The 20,059-nt window shown below is 37.3% G+C and overlaps 1 protein-coding gene across 1 annotated transcript in view; it reads right to left on the reverse strand.

Moving 5' to 3' along the window:
- Positions 1 to 1,240: 1,240 nt before the first annotated feature.
- The window catches only part of Cwf19l2 (CWF19 like cell cycle control factor 2), a 92,046-nt gene continuing 73,227 nt past the window's right edge, over positions 1,241 to 20,059 (reverse strand). Inside the window, 5 exon segments of the mRNA XM_028893013.2 lie at positions 1,241 to 2,196; positions 4,621 to 4,722; positions 14,924 to 15,004; positions 16,237 to 16,392; positions 18,168 to 18,284. Coding sequence (XP_028748846.1) covers positions 2,053 to 2,196; positions 4,621 to 4,722; positions 14,924 to 15,004; positions 16,237 to 16,392; positions 18,168 to 18,284 — 600 coding nt within the window. The 3' untranslated portion in view covers positions 1,241 to 2,052.

Raw genomic sequence — 20,059 nt, forward strand, 5'->3', positions numbered from 1 at the left:
TTTTTTAAGACTAGATCTCCCTAAATAGTCTGACCTGTGACTACATAGACCAGGCTGGCCTTGAATTAACAGAGACATGCCTGCCTGCCTCCCAAGTGTTGGGATTAAAGACTTACACTTTCATGCTCAGCCCCATCCCTCTTCTTAAATGTAGGTAGGCTCTAAGCCATGTTTGACAAACATAATACAGAAATATCAAGTTGTACTAGTATCTGGGCTCTGCCTTGGGAACTGGCACATCCTACTTGTTAAAGTTTTCCTTTGAAATAGTTGCTCTGGGGGAGTTTTAAGGAAGAGAAAAAAATCTAACTATTCTGAAGATAGCATTTATAGAGAAAATGATACCAAAAGATTCCCTGCTGCTGTTCCCCAGCCCAGACACTAGGTACATAAGTGACAAAGACACATAGAACATTAGCATTTGCAGTATAAAGAACAAAAGCCTCAAGAAACAACTCCAGTCATCTTCAGATGTTTGAGCCACTTCAGCCGAGGACCCAGACATCATAAAGGCAAATCATCGAAAGCTCCAACCATACGGTACAAGATAATAGTCATTATTACAAGCCACTGAGGTTTTGAGAAATTGTGCATTAAGAAGTAACTGGCTGGACAGTGGTGGCATACGCCTTTAATCCCAGCACTTGGGAGGCAGAGGCAGGAGGATCTCTTCGAGTTCGAGGCCAGCCTGGGCTACAGAGTGAGTTCTAGGAAAGGCGCAAAGACAGAGAAACCCTGGCTCGAAAAACAAAAAGCAACAACAAAACAAAACAAAACAAGAAGTAACTGGAACCAGGACAAAGAGTACATTGGGATATACCTGCTACAGATTCTGTAGAATGTAAAGCAGGAGTATTCATATTTTTGAACTATCAAGATGAATTAGCACTTTATAAACAAATGTTTTAACTCACTGATTATAAAAATGAAAGTTTTAGATTTGTTTAAGATTTGAGACAAAGCCAATAGTTTGAAAACATATAATACTGTCACACCTGTTTACTATATAAACACACATATACACTTAGATGTAATTTATAAGTATTGAAAATTAAAACCATTAAGTGTTATCATTATTTGTGAAATTTTAAAAGAACAAAAACAGTTGCCTTTTTTAACATACAAGGAACATACATGGGAACAGTGACAACCTGACTTTAAAATAAATGTATCACAAGTTACTCTGGAAAATACTTCACAGTGACTCTAGGCACTAACATTTTATAATAAAATACTACAGTTTGAATTTTTAAAAAAGTCTTATTATAACACACATGTTATAAATACAAGGTTTTCTCAAGATCAAATGTTGAGAACAATAAAAGTTAAATACCTTTAATCAAGTAGGAACAAGAAAACATTCCCTGAATACTTACATTATTGAACATTTGTGACAACATTAAGACCCCAACAGAGTGATTTGGCTACAGATTTTAACTTTACATGAACCCCAAACAACTGAAAATTGTGCTCTTTAGAAAAATTGCTTTTGAAATTACCAAAATTCAGACTATTTAAAGGTCCAAAATAAAAACAAGTTTGAGTTTATGTATATATTCATTATCATTTAATTTTTAATCCTTTTCTTTAACAGAGATAATACAGAGTGATACTATATGCTACTAGTAGAAAAAGAAAAAAAAAGAACTCTTCCATAAAACTAAGAAAATAAATTTCACTTAGTACTGAATACATCTGGTTTTATATAAAAAGCAAAATAGAAGCTAGGCGACAGACTCTACATGGAAGCAGACTCACTTTCCCCTGGAGTCCTTTTCTAGAGTAACCAAATAATTTGGAATAGCCAGAAGTAGATACAGAAAGGAATGTGAACCAATTATCCTGATATACCTGCTCTTATTCCACAATCACCAAACTAAGTCTCCAGGAGCCATAAGGAAGAAAACAACTTGACCTAACATAGGTGTCAGTGACTAGAGTGGCCAGCTGCTGCTTGCTCCCTTCCCTAGGGGCCAAGGCAAAGTTGCTTATAAATATAATAAACATAAACTGAGTGGGCTCAGCAGAGGAAATGACACATGCAGGATACACTTAAGAGCTTTTACTTTTGGTGACATCAAATGGTTTCCACCACTGAGCAAACTGCAACACTTTCTTCCTTTGGTCCTCAAAGCTTTCTCCAATGCCCTTCCTCCAAAGCCTGGGCTCTAGATCCAGCATACCACCAATGATTTCCTTTTAAAGAGTAAGAAAAATATGAATATATACATGTATAAACAATGTAATCAAGAAGGAAACTACTCATTTATTTTGCTATTAAATATAATATTAAATAATTCTTTGTGACAATGTATACATACTACATATTAGTTTCAAGCAAAATAAACCTTATTTCCAATCTTAATTTCAAACTCTCTGATCCTCAGAGTCCTTGTGGTGTCTCTGGTGAAGCAATTTGTCTGCTTGGTTGCTCATTAGTATATCTATCTAATGGTAACAAAAGGGAGGAAGAAAATAAAATTTAATTTCCTTGCTCATAAAGATAACTAATATGTCAACAGAGAGCTCATAAGAGAATATGGAGATGTGGTGAGAACCAGAATAATAAAGTCTCAGCTATACAGTGGGAAAAGAGAGCTAGCAAAGACCATAAGACATTTAAAACAAATAAAAAATGTCCCGCCGGGCGGTGGTGGCGCACGCCTTTAATCCCAGCACTCGGGAGGCAGAGGCAGGCGGATCTTTGTGAGTTCGAGGCCAGCCTGGGCTACCAAGTGAGTTCCAGGAAAGGCGCAAAGCTACACAGAGAAACCCTGTCTCGAAAAACAAAAAAAAAAATGTCCTACTTGTTGGATAAATCAGAAAAGGGAATGACCCGCCATTAAGAAAGTACTCTGTATATGATCTCAGGAGAAATTCAGATTTAGTGCAAGAATTTCCTGGCATCAGCCCATCTACAGTACAGTCCAAGAAAGGGTAGTTTATGTGTCTGTCTTAACTGTCTCTAGACCCCTGCATGCATTATGTGACAGTGCAAAACGTGTTCTCATTCTCTTACTGCACTGAGATCATTTTTTCCATTGTTCTCTGAGTAATTTCTTGGCAGCAAGTCAAAGGAGAATCCAAAGTATTTCCTAAAAAGCATACTCTGAGGCATGGGGAAACTGCCCATTCAATCTTAAAAATGTATTATATAAGAACAATGAATGAGTATTATTTGAAGGGAAGGCAATTCTCCCAATGAAAATTTAATAAGTAAATCAATGGGTTAGTGGTATCCTTTCCTCTAGAAACAAAATTTTAAAACTATGAATCTAGAGCTAAAGATTAGTTAAAAATCTCTAGGGAACAACAAGAAGATTTTTAAGAGGAGTGAAAACAAAGGTTTTGTTATTGTTATTGATTTGGTTACTTGTTGTTGGTAATTTTATAGAAAAAAATTCTGCAAACTTCTCAAACAAGGGTTGAGTGCACCTGACATGCATGAAGCTGTGGGTTTGATCCCCAAGGCTATATAAAAACAGGCCTGATGGTACACTCTTGGAAACCAACATCAGGAGGTAGAGGCAGGATGATCAGAAGCACAAGCACATATTCAGCTATGAGTTCAGACCAGCCTGAGCTATGTGAGAATCTATAAGCATTAATTCAAAAATTCATGTGACTTTGGAATCTGGGTACTCATTAAGTACAGCAGCATAGTGAGTTCTGGATCCAAACCATCGGAGCTCTGTTTCCTCTTGGCACATCCCAATTCATTGTAGAAGATTTTCTCATGCAGATGAGAGTAGGGTAGAGGGGCAAGCAGGGTGGACCATTAGGAACACTCAGCAGAGTTTATCAAGGCTCCTCTCTCTCTTGGTATAGGCACATAGAGGTCATACAAAAAGGCCTGAGCTGGGCCCAGATTCATTTTGCCAATTTCAAATGCTACATTAATTTCATTCCAGTTTCTGACAAGAATTTAGATACTTAGTAAATAGACCCCTAATTTAAGGAATATACTCTTAGGAAGGCTTTTTTTTTCTTCCCTGAAAGAAACTACTGCCAATCAAATCACTGGGCCTTTCCTATATGCCCAGAACCTAGCTGTGTGCAATGAGTCATTTATTTTTCCTGGATTATACCTTAACTATAAATGAAGAGCTGAAACAATTTATTATCTGCATTAACCATGACCTGTGGTACCTGGGTTCTCTCATTTAGCACAAAACCCTAGACGTTACATAACCTCTCTGTCTGCAGTTTAGAGTTTTCTAATCTGTACAACAAATGTTAGAACAAAATGTAGACAATAGAGTTACTGTGAGCTCTGACAGTAGATGGGCACACTGTAAGCCCTTAATAAACATTAGCAAGTGCCACAATTTTTTCAGGACAAAGCTGCCAGACTCCAAAGTCAGGACAACATTACAGTTACTGAGACTGAGCACACTGTCAAAAAGTCTGTTACACAATGATGTCTCTTACTCAATCATTAATATTCTGGTACATTTTTATTGTTACATCCTAACCCCACCCCTCTCTCAAACTTGTATGAAGAACAACTCACCAAATTCTTGTATACTGTGTAGAAACTTTTAATTTTCTTTTGCACCCTTGTGAAAGTATTAACCAAACCACTAAACTCCAGGGTTTTTATCAAATTTCTGAGTTTACCTTTCCAAAGTAACGAGGAAATTTGTGTTGATTTTCAATGATGTGGGCAAATCCTCCCTGAAGGCCAAAGTCTACAGCAAAGTAAGGCAAGCCTCTGGGCACCTAAGTAAACAAACAAATTGCACATGAAATAAGAAAGCTATGTTTTCTCCAATTCTCTGCCACAAGGGAACCAATCATCCTTCAGGAGAATGTACATGACAAACTTCCAATTACCTAACTTTCCAAGGAAAAGATTTCATTCTGACAGACTTTCAGCCAGACACATCTTCGTCAAGTCTAGCAATTCAATCAAAACAAATACTTTCCTATTCTTGGAGATAGTAGAAAAAAATTATTCAAATATTTTACAGAGTCAAGGAATAATTTTTCTATGATTGCACAAATAAAAGTATGTTTTGTTCATATTTCACTTAGGAAGCGGGAGTTTGATCATATATTTGTGGCTTTGTTTACATATGGATAAAATTTTCACTATAATATTTATCAAATATAAATAAATTTATAATATTGATTTCTCTCAGTAACTAGTGAGATAAATAAAGCAATATTTAGTTTACCAAGTTAATTTTACAATACCTTGGTATCAGCTCTCTATTAGTCTTTTTGCCTTTCCTTTCACTCACACACACACACACACACACACACAGGAGAGGGGGAGAAAGGCATGGAGGGACAGAGAGACAAGGAAGAGTTTTAATCTCCATACTGATTGAAAAGAGCTATAATTTCTTGCTTTCTTATTTTGTATCTTTGTAAGTTTTTCCTCTAAGTTCCAACTTTTATCATTAGAAATTATCCATGTTTGTCAATATACAGTAAGTTTTCCCTCTAATACCACCACACAATCAGCACTGAGTTATCTGGACACTGACCCACATATTCCTACTTAAGAACACACAATTGGTATTGAGTACTTAGGAAGGCAGAATTTTAGAGTATGCAGTAACATATAGTAGGAACAGAGAAATCCTCTTTAATCATTATAAATCCAATAAAATTAGGGACAACAAAATGTTGCTCATTTAACAGGAGAATCAATAATTTAAAAAAAAAACAGTCTATAAATATAAACATAAAATGTTGATTTATATTTTTTCTAAAGTTACATGTTTTTAAGATAATAGTTATGCATTGACAATCGAGAAAAAATAAAGTAAAAACCGACAGATAGAGCTTTAAGCACATGTCTGATTCTCATGAGTATGTAATGCCGTACAATTCTGTAACATTTGAGTCTCAGGAGAAACATGAAGCATTCTGTGGTTTTCTGGGAATATCCAAGAGAATGACATAAACACAAGTCCTCAGCTCTAATCTAACAGCATAGGAGACTGTTACTTTCTTTTTATTTAAGATTTTTTTTATTCATTTTACATACTAGCCACAGATCATCCGTCTCATCTCTTCTCCTGCTCACCCCACCCCAGCCTTCCCCTCCATTCCCTCCTCCAAAAGGCTAAAGTCTCCTGAGTCAGGAAAGCCTGCTACATTCAGTTGAGGCAGGACCAAGCCCTTCCTGGAGACTGTTACTTTCATTTCTATCTCTACAAGAATGCTTTGTACAAAGCCGTCCAATGACAAGAGAAAAGAAGGCTCTATTGGACACTGTGCCACCTAACTAGGTCACCAGGCATGCAGCATGTGATACTTTGAGAAATAACTTGAAGAAATATATTCTTTCTCTTTCTTTGTATTACACTCTGGTAGGCAGAATAATGGGTCCTGAATATGTCAAAGCCCTGAGTATGCTACTTTACATGGCAAAAAAGGACATTAAGGGTGTGAACAAGCTAGGAGTCTTAAAATGAAATGGTGATGCTGGGTTATTCACATGAGATAAATGCAAACACAAGGATAATTACAAGAAACAGGAGGCCTGAGTACCCAACCAACTCTGCACTTTGAAGGCAGAGGAAAGCCACAAACCATACATACAGAAAGCTTCTATCAACTGAGAAGATAAGAGTGTCCTCTCTTCTCTAGAACTGATGGCAAAAGCCTATAGTCAAAGCCACTCTGGAGGCTGAAGGAGGAAGGCTTCAAATTCAAGGACTTGGCTACAAACAGACTCAAAGCTGGCTTGGGAGACCAGTGAGCATGTACTTAAAAAGAAAAAAAAAAAAACAAAAAAAAAACTAAGGCTGGGGATATGGCTCAGTGGGAATGCACTTGTTTTACATGCACAGAGCCCCAGGTTCAATGTCAGTCCAAATTAAAAAAAAAAAAAAAAAAAAACCACCTCTTCTTCAGAGTCTTCAGGAGACACCCAACAGAGCACATTTCATACTTAGGACATTCCGAACTGGAATGTGAGATTACTGTACAGCATTTTAAGCTACTGCCACTGCTGTACAGAAAACTAATATACTCAATGCCTTTGGGGTACTTGCAAGATGGAAAATGAAATCATAGCATTTATATAAATGACAATTGCTGTCATGACTTCTCCTTTATTCTGTTTTTCAGGCTCCAGCAGGTGGAGCCTGCAGCTCTGCTGTAAGAGCTGTGGGTCATTAGATATGACAAAGGCACTTGCATATTTGTATTCACTAGCACTCTCCTCTTCCTGCCTTGTCTATCATAAGGGAAACTGTTGGAACTCCAGTTCCACTCTTTAACAGTGTACACAGAAATAGAGTCTGAATTTCAAGTTCCAGAAGGCAACCAAGGGCAATGGCAACAGCCCATATTTTTTTACGTTCTTGTATTCCTCTAATCACCAACTTGAGGGGGTTTCCCAAGCCTGGCACTGGGGTTTCTGTTAGATAGAGCACAGTTTATAAAACAGTGTGTTACCCTATGTCTTTTTCAATGTTTTTAATGTTATGTATCTCTCCTTCTTCTCCATCTCCCTGTATTATGGTTTGCTTCCTTCCTTATCCTCAGCTAAAAGTCCTCCATTCTTGCAATTACCCCTTTAATAGTACCTGCTTCCTATTATTCTCTTCTCTAGAGCTTTTCTCACATTGTACTTTACTGGCTCCTTCAGATACTTCAGGTTATCTATTCAAATCTAAAGCTAGGACCCATACCTAAGAGAGAACAGGCAGCATTCAGGATTTGGAGTAATTGAGCTAGACCTGAATTGAAAGCCTCCTCCCAGAGGACTAGTTTTCATAGTGTGGGAAAGGATTATGTAAGGTGCCAAAGGAGAGGTACAATCTGTACTCCTACCAAGCTGCAACACCTATGAACTCTAACAATGATGGGACTGGCAAAATATTCTCAATGGTTTAAGAGTGGCTCTATCTTGGGGGTAGGCAAAGTTGTCTAATTGGATTTAAGGCCAAGTTAATAGTAGGAAATTCATGCTTGGCTCTATAAATCTAGTCAACTACTTATGGCTAGAGAGGTCATAGACATGAAAGGAGAACCTACTACTGCCATTTTTCTAACCCACTGTAATGTCTGTGTTCAAAATATTTATACTCACAGATAAGTATACCTGTCAGCCCTCCTCAAAGAAACTTCTTTTTATAACTAGGACTATTAAAGAGATCTACAACAGGTCAAAATGCAGAGAAATAAGGAAGGGTCTGTGGTTGCTCAATTTCAACTGATATATCTGCAATGCAACCCCTACACGTAAGGCTCAGGGAAAAATCACTGGAGAGGGAGCACAAAAAAACAAAAACAAAAACTGTTTTAAGAGGCAGAGGTCCAGGATGGCCTGTTGCTATGTAGGGTCTACTAGGCATGACCGAGAAAATGAATGCAAATAATCTCAACAATATGGTTACCTGAACAATGTGGTGATATATTGTTTGTAATCTAAGTAATAAAACTTGCCTGAAGATCAAAGAACAGAGCCAGCCAGAGTTAGCCACAGAGGTCAGGGAGTGGTGGCACACACCTTTAATCCTAGCACTTGGGAGGCAGAGGCAGAGATCCATGTGGATTTTTGTGAGTTCAAGTACACACTACATGAGATTAATCTAGTCTAAAAGAGAAAGAAAGCCAGGCAGTGGTGGCACACACTTTTAATTCCAGCACTTGGGATCATACACTTTTAAACCAAGCACTTGGAAGGTTGAAACAGGAAGTGAATGGCTGAGCAGAGAAAGGAATATAAGGAGGGAAGAGACAGGAACTGGCTCTGGCAGGCTGAGGAGCTGATGAAGTAAGAAGTGATGGCTATGGATTGCTCTGCTTTTCTAATCCTTCAGCTTTCACCCTGACATCTGGCTCTGGGTTTTTATTATAAGACCATTTAGGATTCATGCTACAGAACAAGAACAGCATATTGACAAGGCATGCCAATATAGATGGGGAAAATCATGCCAGGCTCCAATGGGGATAAAGAGTTACAAATGATCAATGGCCGTTAAGAGTGAAACTTAATTTCCTCCAGGAACAAGCTCTCATGGAGCATGTCAAATCCCAAGTGGTCAGCCCTAAACATACTACATAACAATTAAAAACCACAATATGAACTGGACAGGGGAGGGATGCACACAGAGACTGTAGAGCGTTGTGTAGATGGATAGCAAAACTGTGAAAACTGCCTGGCTTTTCAGTCTGAATTTCTCCCTCTGATTTCAACAGTAATGCCTAACTTCCTCTAAGTATCTACACTTCTAGTTAACTCAAATTTCCCTTGAAAAACAGTTTTTTTTATTAAAAAGCAATTATCCCCAAATATTGACTGCTACATTTCCCACAAATTTCATCTTAATTTTTTTAACTGATCAAGAACTTTCCTGAAATTTCAATGCAACGGCTTTGCTTTTTTTTTCAGTGCCCATTTTTTTTTAGACAGATTCTTTGTTATTACATGATTCCTCTACACTCAGCACTCAGATCTGTTTATAACATCTATTTTCTTAACCCTAACCCTAGGCTTGATATCACTCTCCAAGTAATCCAAAGACCCTAGAAATAGTATACTTACATTCACAATATATATTGCCATGTGTATATACACACACACACACATGCAAAAGAATCAGAACAAAGTACAAATACATGAATCTCTACTGAAACCTAAGAATGTAGGTGGAGAAAAAAAAAATGACCCCAACTCCAAAGAGGAAGGCAAAAACCTTTTGAAATTATTAAGGCCACAAAACATACAGAAGAATGTTTTAAGTCTTTCTGATCTGCAATGTTAAAGTGACTTAGTATTTACTCACTTCATGTTCTGAAACATCATTTTAAAAGGCATTGGAAAGCATGTTACCCTAAAAGATGGCCCTTTTGGAATTCATCTGGTATTAAGTTCTCCTCACTATTCCACATACATGGACATCAAGATGCACCAAGAAGTTATCTGCCTTCTTCTCCATCTACTGTAACTCACAAAGAGACTCAGGTAAAAAAAATTCTACAAAGCCTTACTGCTTGAAGGATTCCCACCTTCAGATTGTTGATGCTAAAGAATGACTCCTGTTCTTATATGCAGCCAGACCTGCTTCTTGTTTTCCATATCAGTTAAATTAGCAAGAGCACCTGGCTACTTAACTCATGTACTAAGCATAGGTTTTAGAAAAACAAGCTTAAGCAGTAGATGACCTACAAGTTTCACTTACAGTAGTAAATGTGGGATAATACATTTCTTTCGAACTTTCAACTTGGAATACATTGGCTGCATTTACAATTTTATGAAAGAATTTTGAGTACGAAATTATGATTTAAGGAACAAAAACTGTATATTAGACACTGTTTCAATAAGCCAATAGAAAGAATAGTGAACAAGTAAACAAGACACTTAGGATTGTTGTTTTTTAACCCCTTAAAATTCTTGGTGAGTTTTCTAGGGAAGCAACAGAAAAGGACTGTAGACAAAACACTCTCCCTCCGAGTTGAAACTGTATCTTCACTAGTTCTATGAAATATGCATCTTTGAGCTGGCTATCAGTGTGATAGGGAATGCTAGCCATCTATGTGTTTTGAATTAGATGTTTGGCTTTACAAAAGCAGAAATGGAGGGAAAATATTCCAGTGGTACCTAGTATCTAGTTGAACAGCAGTGGCCAGACATTTCCTATAAAAACGCCTCATGCTGAAATGCTTTATTTATGGTTTGCAGGTCATCCAGTCTCTGGTAGACTATTGAACCCTTAGCAGCATGAAAAGCCTCCATGGGCAAGTAACAGATGTATTTTAAAAACCCTCTGTACGGAAGACTGGGTTTAGCATGGGGCTGAATTGACAGTAAGTAAGCTCTATAAAGGCAACCATCTTCTCTGTTCTCATCTACTACACACAGAGCATGCCCAGAACAGAGCTGTTAAACAGCAGGCAAGCAATGAAGACTTACAAAATGAGTTATTTTTAAAGGTAATTCAAAGGCAATCTACATTTATTAAATCTCTATTCAATTTAATTTTTATTTCTATAAAAGAATAGTCACTATAGAAGTAGTTACTACATCGTCAGACTCCAAGAACACATGAGAACAATTATCCACCATGATCAAGTAGGCTTCATCCCAGGGATGCAAGGGTGGTTCAACATACGAAAGTCCATCAATGTAATACACCATATAAAAAAACTCAAAGAAAAAAAATCACATGATCATTTCACTAGATGCAGAAAAGGCATTTGACAAAATCTAACACCCCTTCATTATAAGTCTTGGAGTGATCAGGAATACAGGGAACATACCTAAATATAATAAAAGCAATTTACAGCAAGCCAGCAGCCAACATCAAATTAAATGGAGAAAAAATTAAAGCAATTCCACTAAAATCAGAAATGAGGCAAGGCTGTCTGCTCTCCCCATACTTATTTAATATTGTACTTGAAGTTCTAGACAGAGCAATAAGACAACATAAGGAGATTAAGGGGATACAAATTGGAAAGGAAGAAGTCAGGCTTTCCCTATTTGCAGATGACATGATAGTATACTTTAATGACCCCAAAGATTCCATCCAGGAACTGATAAAGCTTATAAACACCTTCAGCAACATAGCAGGATACAAGATCTACTCAAAATAATCAGTAGCCCTCCTATATACAATGGAAAAAGAAGCTGAGAAGGAAATCAGAGATACATCACCCTTTACAATAGCCACAAATGACATAAAATACTTTGGTGTAACACTAACCAAGCAAGTGAAGGACCTATATGACAAGAACTTTAACTCCCTGAAAAAAGAAATTGAAGAAGATGTCAGAAAATGGAAAGATCTCCCATGCTCATGGATAGGCAGGACCAACATAGTAAAAATGGCAATTTTACCAAAAGCAATCTACAGATTAAATGCAATCCCCATCAAAATACCAACACAATTCTTCACAGACCTGGAAAGAAAAAAGCTCAACTTCATATGGAAAAACAAAAAAACCCAGGATAGCCAAAAGAATCCTGTACAATAAAACAACCTCTGGAGGCATCACAATTCCCGACTTCAAGCTCTACTATAGAGCTACAGTAATAAAAACAGCTTGGTATTGGCATAAAAACCAACATGTGGACCAATGGAATTGGATTGAAGACCCTGACACTAACCCACACACCTATGAACATACAATTTTTGACAAAGAAGCCAAAAGTGTACAATGGAAAATAGAAAGCATCTTCAACAAATGGTGCTGGCATAACTGGATATCAACGTGTAGAAGGCTGCAAATAGATCCATATCTGTCACCGTGCACAAAACTTAAGTCCAAGTGGATCAAGGACCTCAACATAAATCCAGCTACTCTGAACCTGCTAGAAGAGAAAGTAGGAAGCAGTCTTGAACACATTGGCATAGGAGATCACTTCCTAAATATAACAGCAGTAGCACAGGCACTGAGAGAAACAATAAATCAATGGGACCTCTTGAAACTGAGAAGCTTTTGTAAAGCAAAGGATATGGTCAACAAGGCAAAGCGACACCCTACAGAAAGGATCTTTACCAACCCCACATCTGACAGAGGACTGATATCCAGAATATATAAGGAACTCAAGAAATTAGACATCAAAACGACCAACAGTCCAATTAAGAAATGGGTTATATAACTGAACAGAGAATTCTCAACAGAGGAAACTCAAATGACTGAAAGACCTTTAAGAATTGCTCAACATCCCTAATCATCAGGGAAATGCAAATCAAAACAACTCTGAGATACCACCTTACGCCTGTCAGAATGGTTAAGATCAAAAACACTGAGGACACTTTATGCTGGAGAGGATGTGGAACTAGGGGAACTCTCCTCCACTGCTGGTGGGAATGCAAGCTTGTACAACCACTTTGGAAATCAATATGGAGCTTTCTTAGAAAATTGGGAATCAATCTCCCCCAAGATCCAGCTATACCACTCCTGGGCATATACCCAAGAAATGCTCAATCATACCACAAGAGCACTTGCTCAGCTATGTTTATATCAGCATTGCTTGTAATAGCCAAAACCTGGAAACAACCTAGGTGCCCTTCAACTGAAGAATGGATAAATAAAATGTAGCACATATACACAATGGAATACTACTCAGCAGAGAAAAACAATGACATCATGAGGTTTGCAGGCAAATGGATGGATCTAGAAAAAAATCATCCTGAGTGAGGTAACCCAGACTCAGAAAGACAAATATGGTATGTACTCACTCATAGGAGGATACTAGATGTGGAACAAGGATGACTGAACTGCTGCTCACATCACCAGTGACGCTACCTGGAAAACAGGGCCCCAAGAAAGACACGGGGATCACCCAATGACGGAGAAATGGATGAGATCTACATGAACAACCTGGACACGAGTGGGAGCAATGAAGGGTGAGGGTCGAGGGAAAGAGAGCGGGAGATCCCAGCTGGATCAAGAACAGAGAGAGAGAACAAGGAATAGGAGACCATGGTAAATGAAGACCACATGAGAAAAGGAAGAAACAAAGTGCTAAAAAGGCCCACAGAATTCCACAAAGATACCCCCACAAAAGACTGCTGACAGTGGTCGAGAGACAGCCGAAACTGAACTACTCTGGTGATGGGATGGCCAAACACCCTAATAGTTGTGCCAGAAACCCCATCCAAGGACTGAGGAATCTAGATGCAGACATCCATGGCTAGGCCCCGGGTGGAGCACCGAGAGTCTAATTAGTGAGAAAGAGGAGGGTTTATTGAGCGAGAATTGTTAAAACCAAGGTTGGATAAAGCACAGGGACAAATAGCCAAACAAATGGAAACACATGAACTATGAACCAAAGGCTGAGGGCCCCAACTGGATCAGGCCCTCTGAATAGGTGAGACAGTTGATTGGCTTGATCTGTTTGGGAGGCATCTAGGCAGTGGGACCAGGTCCTGGGCTCATTGCATGAGTTAGCTGTTTGAAACCTGGGACTTATGCAGGGATGCTTGGCTCAATCTGGGAGGAGGGGACTGGACCTGCCTGGACTGAGTCTATCATGTCGATCTCAGTCCTCAGTGGAGGCCTTGCCCTGGAGGAGGTGGGAATAGGGAGTAGGCTGGGGGGAAGGGGAGGGGGGCAGGAAGGGGGAGAACAAGGGAATCTGTGGCTGTTATGTAGAACTGAATAGTACTGTAAAATAAAATAAAAGACATACAAAAAAAAAGAAGTAGTTACTATATCGTATCTAAAAGTTGACCTAGGCGTCAAAAATGAACTATACATCCAAGAAAGTGGTAAACACGAAACGTAACCCAACTACTATATTCTAGGAATGCAGCACGGGACTTGTATATAAAATATAAACTTGGGGTCAGGGAAATAGCTCAGCAGGTCCTTGCCACACAAGTGGAAGGACCTGAGTTGGGATCCCCAGAACCCAAAAAGGCTTGATGTGGTACCACACATCCATAATCTCAGGATTCTTGTGGCAAGACTGAATGCAGAGACAAGAGAATCCCTGGAGGCTTGCGTTAGCTGGCCTAAGTGTATGTAGCAGTAAACAAGAGACCCTGTCTAAAACACAGTAGAAGGAGAAGACATGGATGCACACATGCACACACATTTTTGTTTTAATGGAGTGGGAAGAGAAGGAGGAACAGAAAAAGAGGGAGGGTGTTCTAAACTCAAAATGGAGCCAATACAAATTGTTTCTTTCATTAAAATACCAATGACAAAAGTATCTTCCTGAGACCCTGTCACAGCAGAATACAGAGGCCACCCCAGACAATTATGGTGAGTAAAAGGGCAGGAGGCTAAGCACCAGGAAAAAAGATTTGAACAAACAAAATCTCCCTACAAACAAATGAGAATTTTATAGATCAGACAGGATGAAATACTTTTTGTTGAAGCGTACTTTTGTTTCACCTTTACTCACTCAGGCAAATGGCCTAATTCTCAAACAAGAGGTAGATATTCACAAACATTCTCAATACTATAGTAATTTCTTATATTACAAAAACTTAATACTCACAGACTTTCTAATATCTTTTGAAGATAAATTAATCAACTTCTTATTCATGGACCATTCTTCATCAGATTCCATTATGGCTTTCTAGGAAACAACCATGTGAAAAAAAAAAGAAATCAAGAGTAGCAAACACAAAGAGACAAGTTTTTGTGTTGTTTTGTTTTCTAGGTGAATGCAGGTTTCAGTGCATAGGATAGACTGTCATTTTGAATGGGTGAAAGCCTTAATTAGAAGATTTAAAACTAGAACTACTTAATGTTTTGAAGCCCAACTTTTAGTCAGAGACAAAATTCTTTTTCTCTTAACTCTAGAGTGATGAACTCAACTTCAGGGACAAAAAGCCATCCTTGAGAAGATTAAGTAATTTAAGATAGAACATGATCTGTGAATGTAAAATTTCTGTTTGAAACCTGGAGCTTATGCAGGGACACTTGGCTCAGTCTGGGAGGAAGGGACTGGACCTGCCTGAACTGAGTCTACCAGGTTGATTGCAGTCCTCAGGGGAGGAGTTGCCCTGGAAGAGGTGGGAATAGGGGGTAGGCTGGGGGTAAGGGGAGGGTGTGGGAAAGGGGAGAATAGGGGAACCCATGGCTGATATGTAGAACTGAATGGTATTATAAAATAAAATAAAATAAGCCAAAAAAAATTTCACAAATTTCCTTTTGCATTAATAGAAGTCTACTCAAATTCATTTAATTTTACTTTTCTTCTTCCAAACACCAAAGGAGTGTATATTATTTGTGGGTACCAAAAACTATTTTGGACTATAAAACTGGAAGTAAACATGTTGAGAAAAATTACTCTCAAAACTAAAGTATACTTTTTTAAAAGTAGAGATAAAAATACATAGAAATGGAATTTTAAGACCTTCTAAGTTAACTAGTACAGGTATTATTTACAAAATAATCTTTTTTTCCCTACCATTGATGAAACAAGTTTTAAGGTGAAACTAACATTCAACTACATCCAATTTAAATATACCAGGTAGGCTATTATTCCCTATACAACTGCATGAGGTCACCTTCCTAGAGTTATTATTTGGAAGTGCCTCACGGTAAAACAATGACTTCACTAAAGACATTAAAATATAAACTTTAAGTCATTATTCATAGCTTATTTATACTTCTTAGCACGCCCCGTTACACAAAAAGTTCAAAATTATTTATACAGAAATGTATTTAGATTATTTTATGCTTTACTTAATTTTTTATATAAAATTTGGTATGGCTATATTAAAAAATACATTAGTACAAATATATTCTCCCTAAAATGAATATAGAAAAAAAAGAATGTACACAAAAACCACTTATAAATACCTTAAAATAGATGGGAGCCATATCACCCACTTCCCTTGGGAGAGGGATACACTCATAAATCATATGATACTGCTTCTTCATGCCCATATTAGTCTCTAAAAAGATACAATCCAATCCTTTATCTTCAAACATCTTTACCAATGATTTCTTAAACATCTAGAAGAGGGGGAAAAGATGACAGAAATATATTCAGAACTTCTCCACATTCACAAAAGTTTTTAATCTCAAAACCACTGGTTAGAGGAAATAATATGAGATGGTCAATTGAATTAAGAGCAAAACTTTCTTCAAGTTCAACATAAAAAGTACTATATAACTTGGATCTTTCTCATTTGCAATTTGTGGTTGTTCAAGTATGCTTTTATGAAATTATCTTATATTTTCTGCCAAACATAAGATCCAAGGTCCATTACAGTGTTATCAGGTACTTAAAAAGAAAATTATTGAAAAAGAACTCCTGCACTTTCAAACACTATTTTGTGTTGTCAAATCACTTTTCAAAATATATCTAATAAACAGAAGCATAAATAGAGGACTAGTCACCAGAGTATAATTGAGTGTCACATATATTTAGAAGCAAAATATAAACACCGTGTTTCTTCAGTTCCACTGGTGCAGACATCTCAGCATGCCACTCTCCATTCATGTGTAATATCTAATGATGTTTTTCCTTTCATAAGAGCTATAATGACATTATTTGCATATAATTTGGCTTTTCCTCCCTCCCTCAGTTTTTCATAATACCTCTGGCTCCCTGAAGTCTGCAAACAAGAATGTAGCCTGTAGCAGAAAACAGTATACCTTTGGGTACAATTAATGAACTTCACTTCTCATAGTACCTGAAATGTCATGTTCATGTGCTCACTTCCTTGTGGACTGAAAAATTGTCTTATCCAACTTGAGGTTTTTTTTTACCACTCATCTTAATTCCCCACAGAAATATATAATATACACACAAGATTCTTGTAATTGAATGCCTTTTGCACTGCATTTTATTCTACGTTAAATCAGTTTTTTGTAAATTTTTAAATGCACCTCAGAAAAGTCCTATAATAATCCAGAAGGTCAAATTTCCATACTTTCCACCTTAAATTACCTAGTGTTACTAGCACTTCCAAAAATTTTTTTCACATCAAAAATAGCGTGTCTGTGTTGCTAATTATGCTTGGCCTTTGACACAACAACGTAATTGACCCATAAACTCTGGGAGTACCAAACTTAGAAAAAGTAAAGGCATAAGAGACTGTATTTCATAAAATGCAGGCAAATCTGTCTTTTGGCATCGTTTTCCACATTCTGCAAAAACTAGTATATACTGTCATCTCTTTTGAAGTCTTATCTACAGTTTCTAACTTGAGTCCTCTGAAACCTCTACTCAGCTGAAAGTACTTAAAATGCTTTCTTTCTTGGTCATTATGAGGTCTTGAAATAATTCAGCAACAATTTAACCCATGCTGTGCCTTTCAATCTTTCAAGGAATCAGCCATAAAACCATGTAACTGACTCATATAACTGACTTCAAAGCCAAAGTATGCTATCAAGGGAACCAAGAAGAAATAGAAGCTGGTCTGGCAGCACAATCACCACAGCCAGAGGGCAAACAGTAACTGCTGCCTATAAATCTCTGACTCCACATATTTTCATTCTTAGAAACTTTTTTTGCTATAATTTAATAAGAATGATCAACATAAGATGCAAAAAGCACTAATTAGAAACCTAATTAATTTTTAAAGTAATTACTTTGTCAGTTTACTTAGTAAATAAAAGATTTCAAAACAAGGAGAATGTGAGGAAATAAAAGTAGTGAGAGATGACGATCTATAGACACCTACAAACTGTCAAGTAAAGGTATCAAAGCAGTTTGAATTTATCATAATAATTTGCAAAACCTCTTCATTAACCTTGCAGACAATGAGCATGACAGTACTGACCTGAATCTCCTCCCAGATATCTTCATCCAACATGGTAGCTGCTTGAAGGTGCTGCAGAGGGACTATGAGGCAGTGGCCCTCAGTAAGAGATTGGAAGTTGGGTAAACATAAATAAACCTAGGGGCAAATTCCAATGTTGATGTGTTATTTAGTCATGGCTATAACAGAGAAGACTACAGTAGTGAAATCAGAAGTATTTAAAAAGGCAGACTTGCTTGTAAGAACTAGTCTTATTTTAATATTCTCAAAGATGCTATTTACATTTAAAATATCGTGGAAATGGCTTCTAATAAACTGTAATTTAGAACATAAGTCTCAGTTTTCATTGACAGACATCAAAAACAGATTCCCAAGAAAGCACAAGAACAAATGTCACTTGATCTTTTATCTGAGGGACATTTTATCTGAAAACAATACAGTTTTTGAAAAATAAAAATACAAAATGTAAATCTTATGAATGGAAGTTCCTGGAAGAACTGCACTTTGTGCTGTTTAGAGCTAATGGACTAACCAGAGATCCAGCTGTTGTGGAGTCTGAAGTGCTGCAAATCAAGAACCAAGTTACCCTGAGCTAATCTTTACCACCCCCACAATAGCCATTTATTGCTCTCCTCTATGCATGACCTAACATCTCTGTGGCCAGTAGGTAAATCTTCCAGAGTGTGTAACAGAATACCAAATTCCACCAAACACAAAGCTAAGAAGCCTCAGACTGCTGAGATTTTCTATTTGTAAGGACTTAGGAGATTTCATAAGTTACCTATCTCTTGTTTTGACTAATATGTACGAAAAGCATCTTGGTGCCAATTTTTTTTTTTTCCCTTGTTCTGTTATTCTAAAAACATTAAGAAATTGTTACCACACTGCAACATGGAACTTGGGGTGACCTAAATTGGTGTTCCTGGGCTATGGTCATTCATGTTTGGCTCTAGAATAAACCATCTTTGTTCCTTTGTGAGGAAAGCTGTTTTCTTTTGTTGACAGTCTAAATTATGTTTATCAATCAGGCAATTTCTCTTGTTATGGGAAAAAACTGAATTAACCTAGCTAAGGGAAAGAAAATGAGTCCAGGATAGCTTTACCTCTCTGGTTAGATTCTATTTATTTACATATACAAATCACCTATAAACCATAGCTACTTTTCTATTATATACAATGAAGTACTCATATGTATATGAATGATAAGAAAGACAATATGAATGTTTCCCAAACTATTAATTCTTGAAACCAGAACTTTTTCATTTAGCCTCAGCCACCCATTCTCACTTAATCCATTCCAGCCTTTTTATTTTTAAACAGGGATTTTCTTTGTGCTCCTGGCAGTCCTGGAACTTTCTGTAGACCATGCTGGTCTCCAGCTGAGATCTGTTTGTCTCAGCCTTCAGAGGGCTGGGATTAAAGGAGAGCCACTCCAGATTTGTTTCTTTTCTTTCTTCTTTTTTTTTTTTTTTTTTTTTTTTTGTTCCCAGTCAAGGCTTTTCATTCACTGCTGCCTCAGAGAGGACTTCTAATACACATTTTCAAAATAACACTTTCCATGATTTTGTCCCTCACTTTATGACAATATCCTTCTGAACCCAGATATGTTTAATTTGCTTATTACCTGTCAACAGAACAAAGTTTCAGAAGTGCTAGAGCACTTGCCTAGGTGGAGCGCTAGATTCAAAACTCAATTACCCCCCCCCCAAAATAACCTTTAAATGAATACATTTTAAAATTTTTTTTTTTAAATCTACCTGACTCTTTACTTTTCCACAACAATCAGAATTTGACACCTATCTGTGGTGATATACTATGTACCCCAATAAAGCTTACCTGGGGATCAGAGGACAGAGCCAGCCACTAAATTAGTATATGTGCTGCTGAAGCGAGCACCAGCCACTAAATTAGAC

The sequence above is a fragment of the Peromyscus leucopus genome, chromosome 7 (genome assembly GCF_004664715.2).
Source record: "Peromyscus leucopus breed LL Stock chromosome 7, UCI_PerLeu_2.1, whole genome shotgun sequence".
NCBI classification, from domain to species: Eukaryota; Metazoa; Chordata; class Mammalia; order Rodentia; family Cricetidae; genus Peromyscus; species Peromyscus leucopus.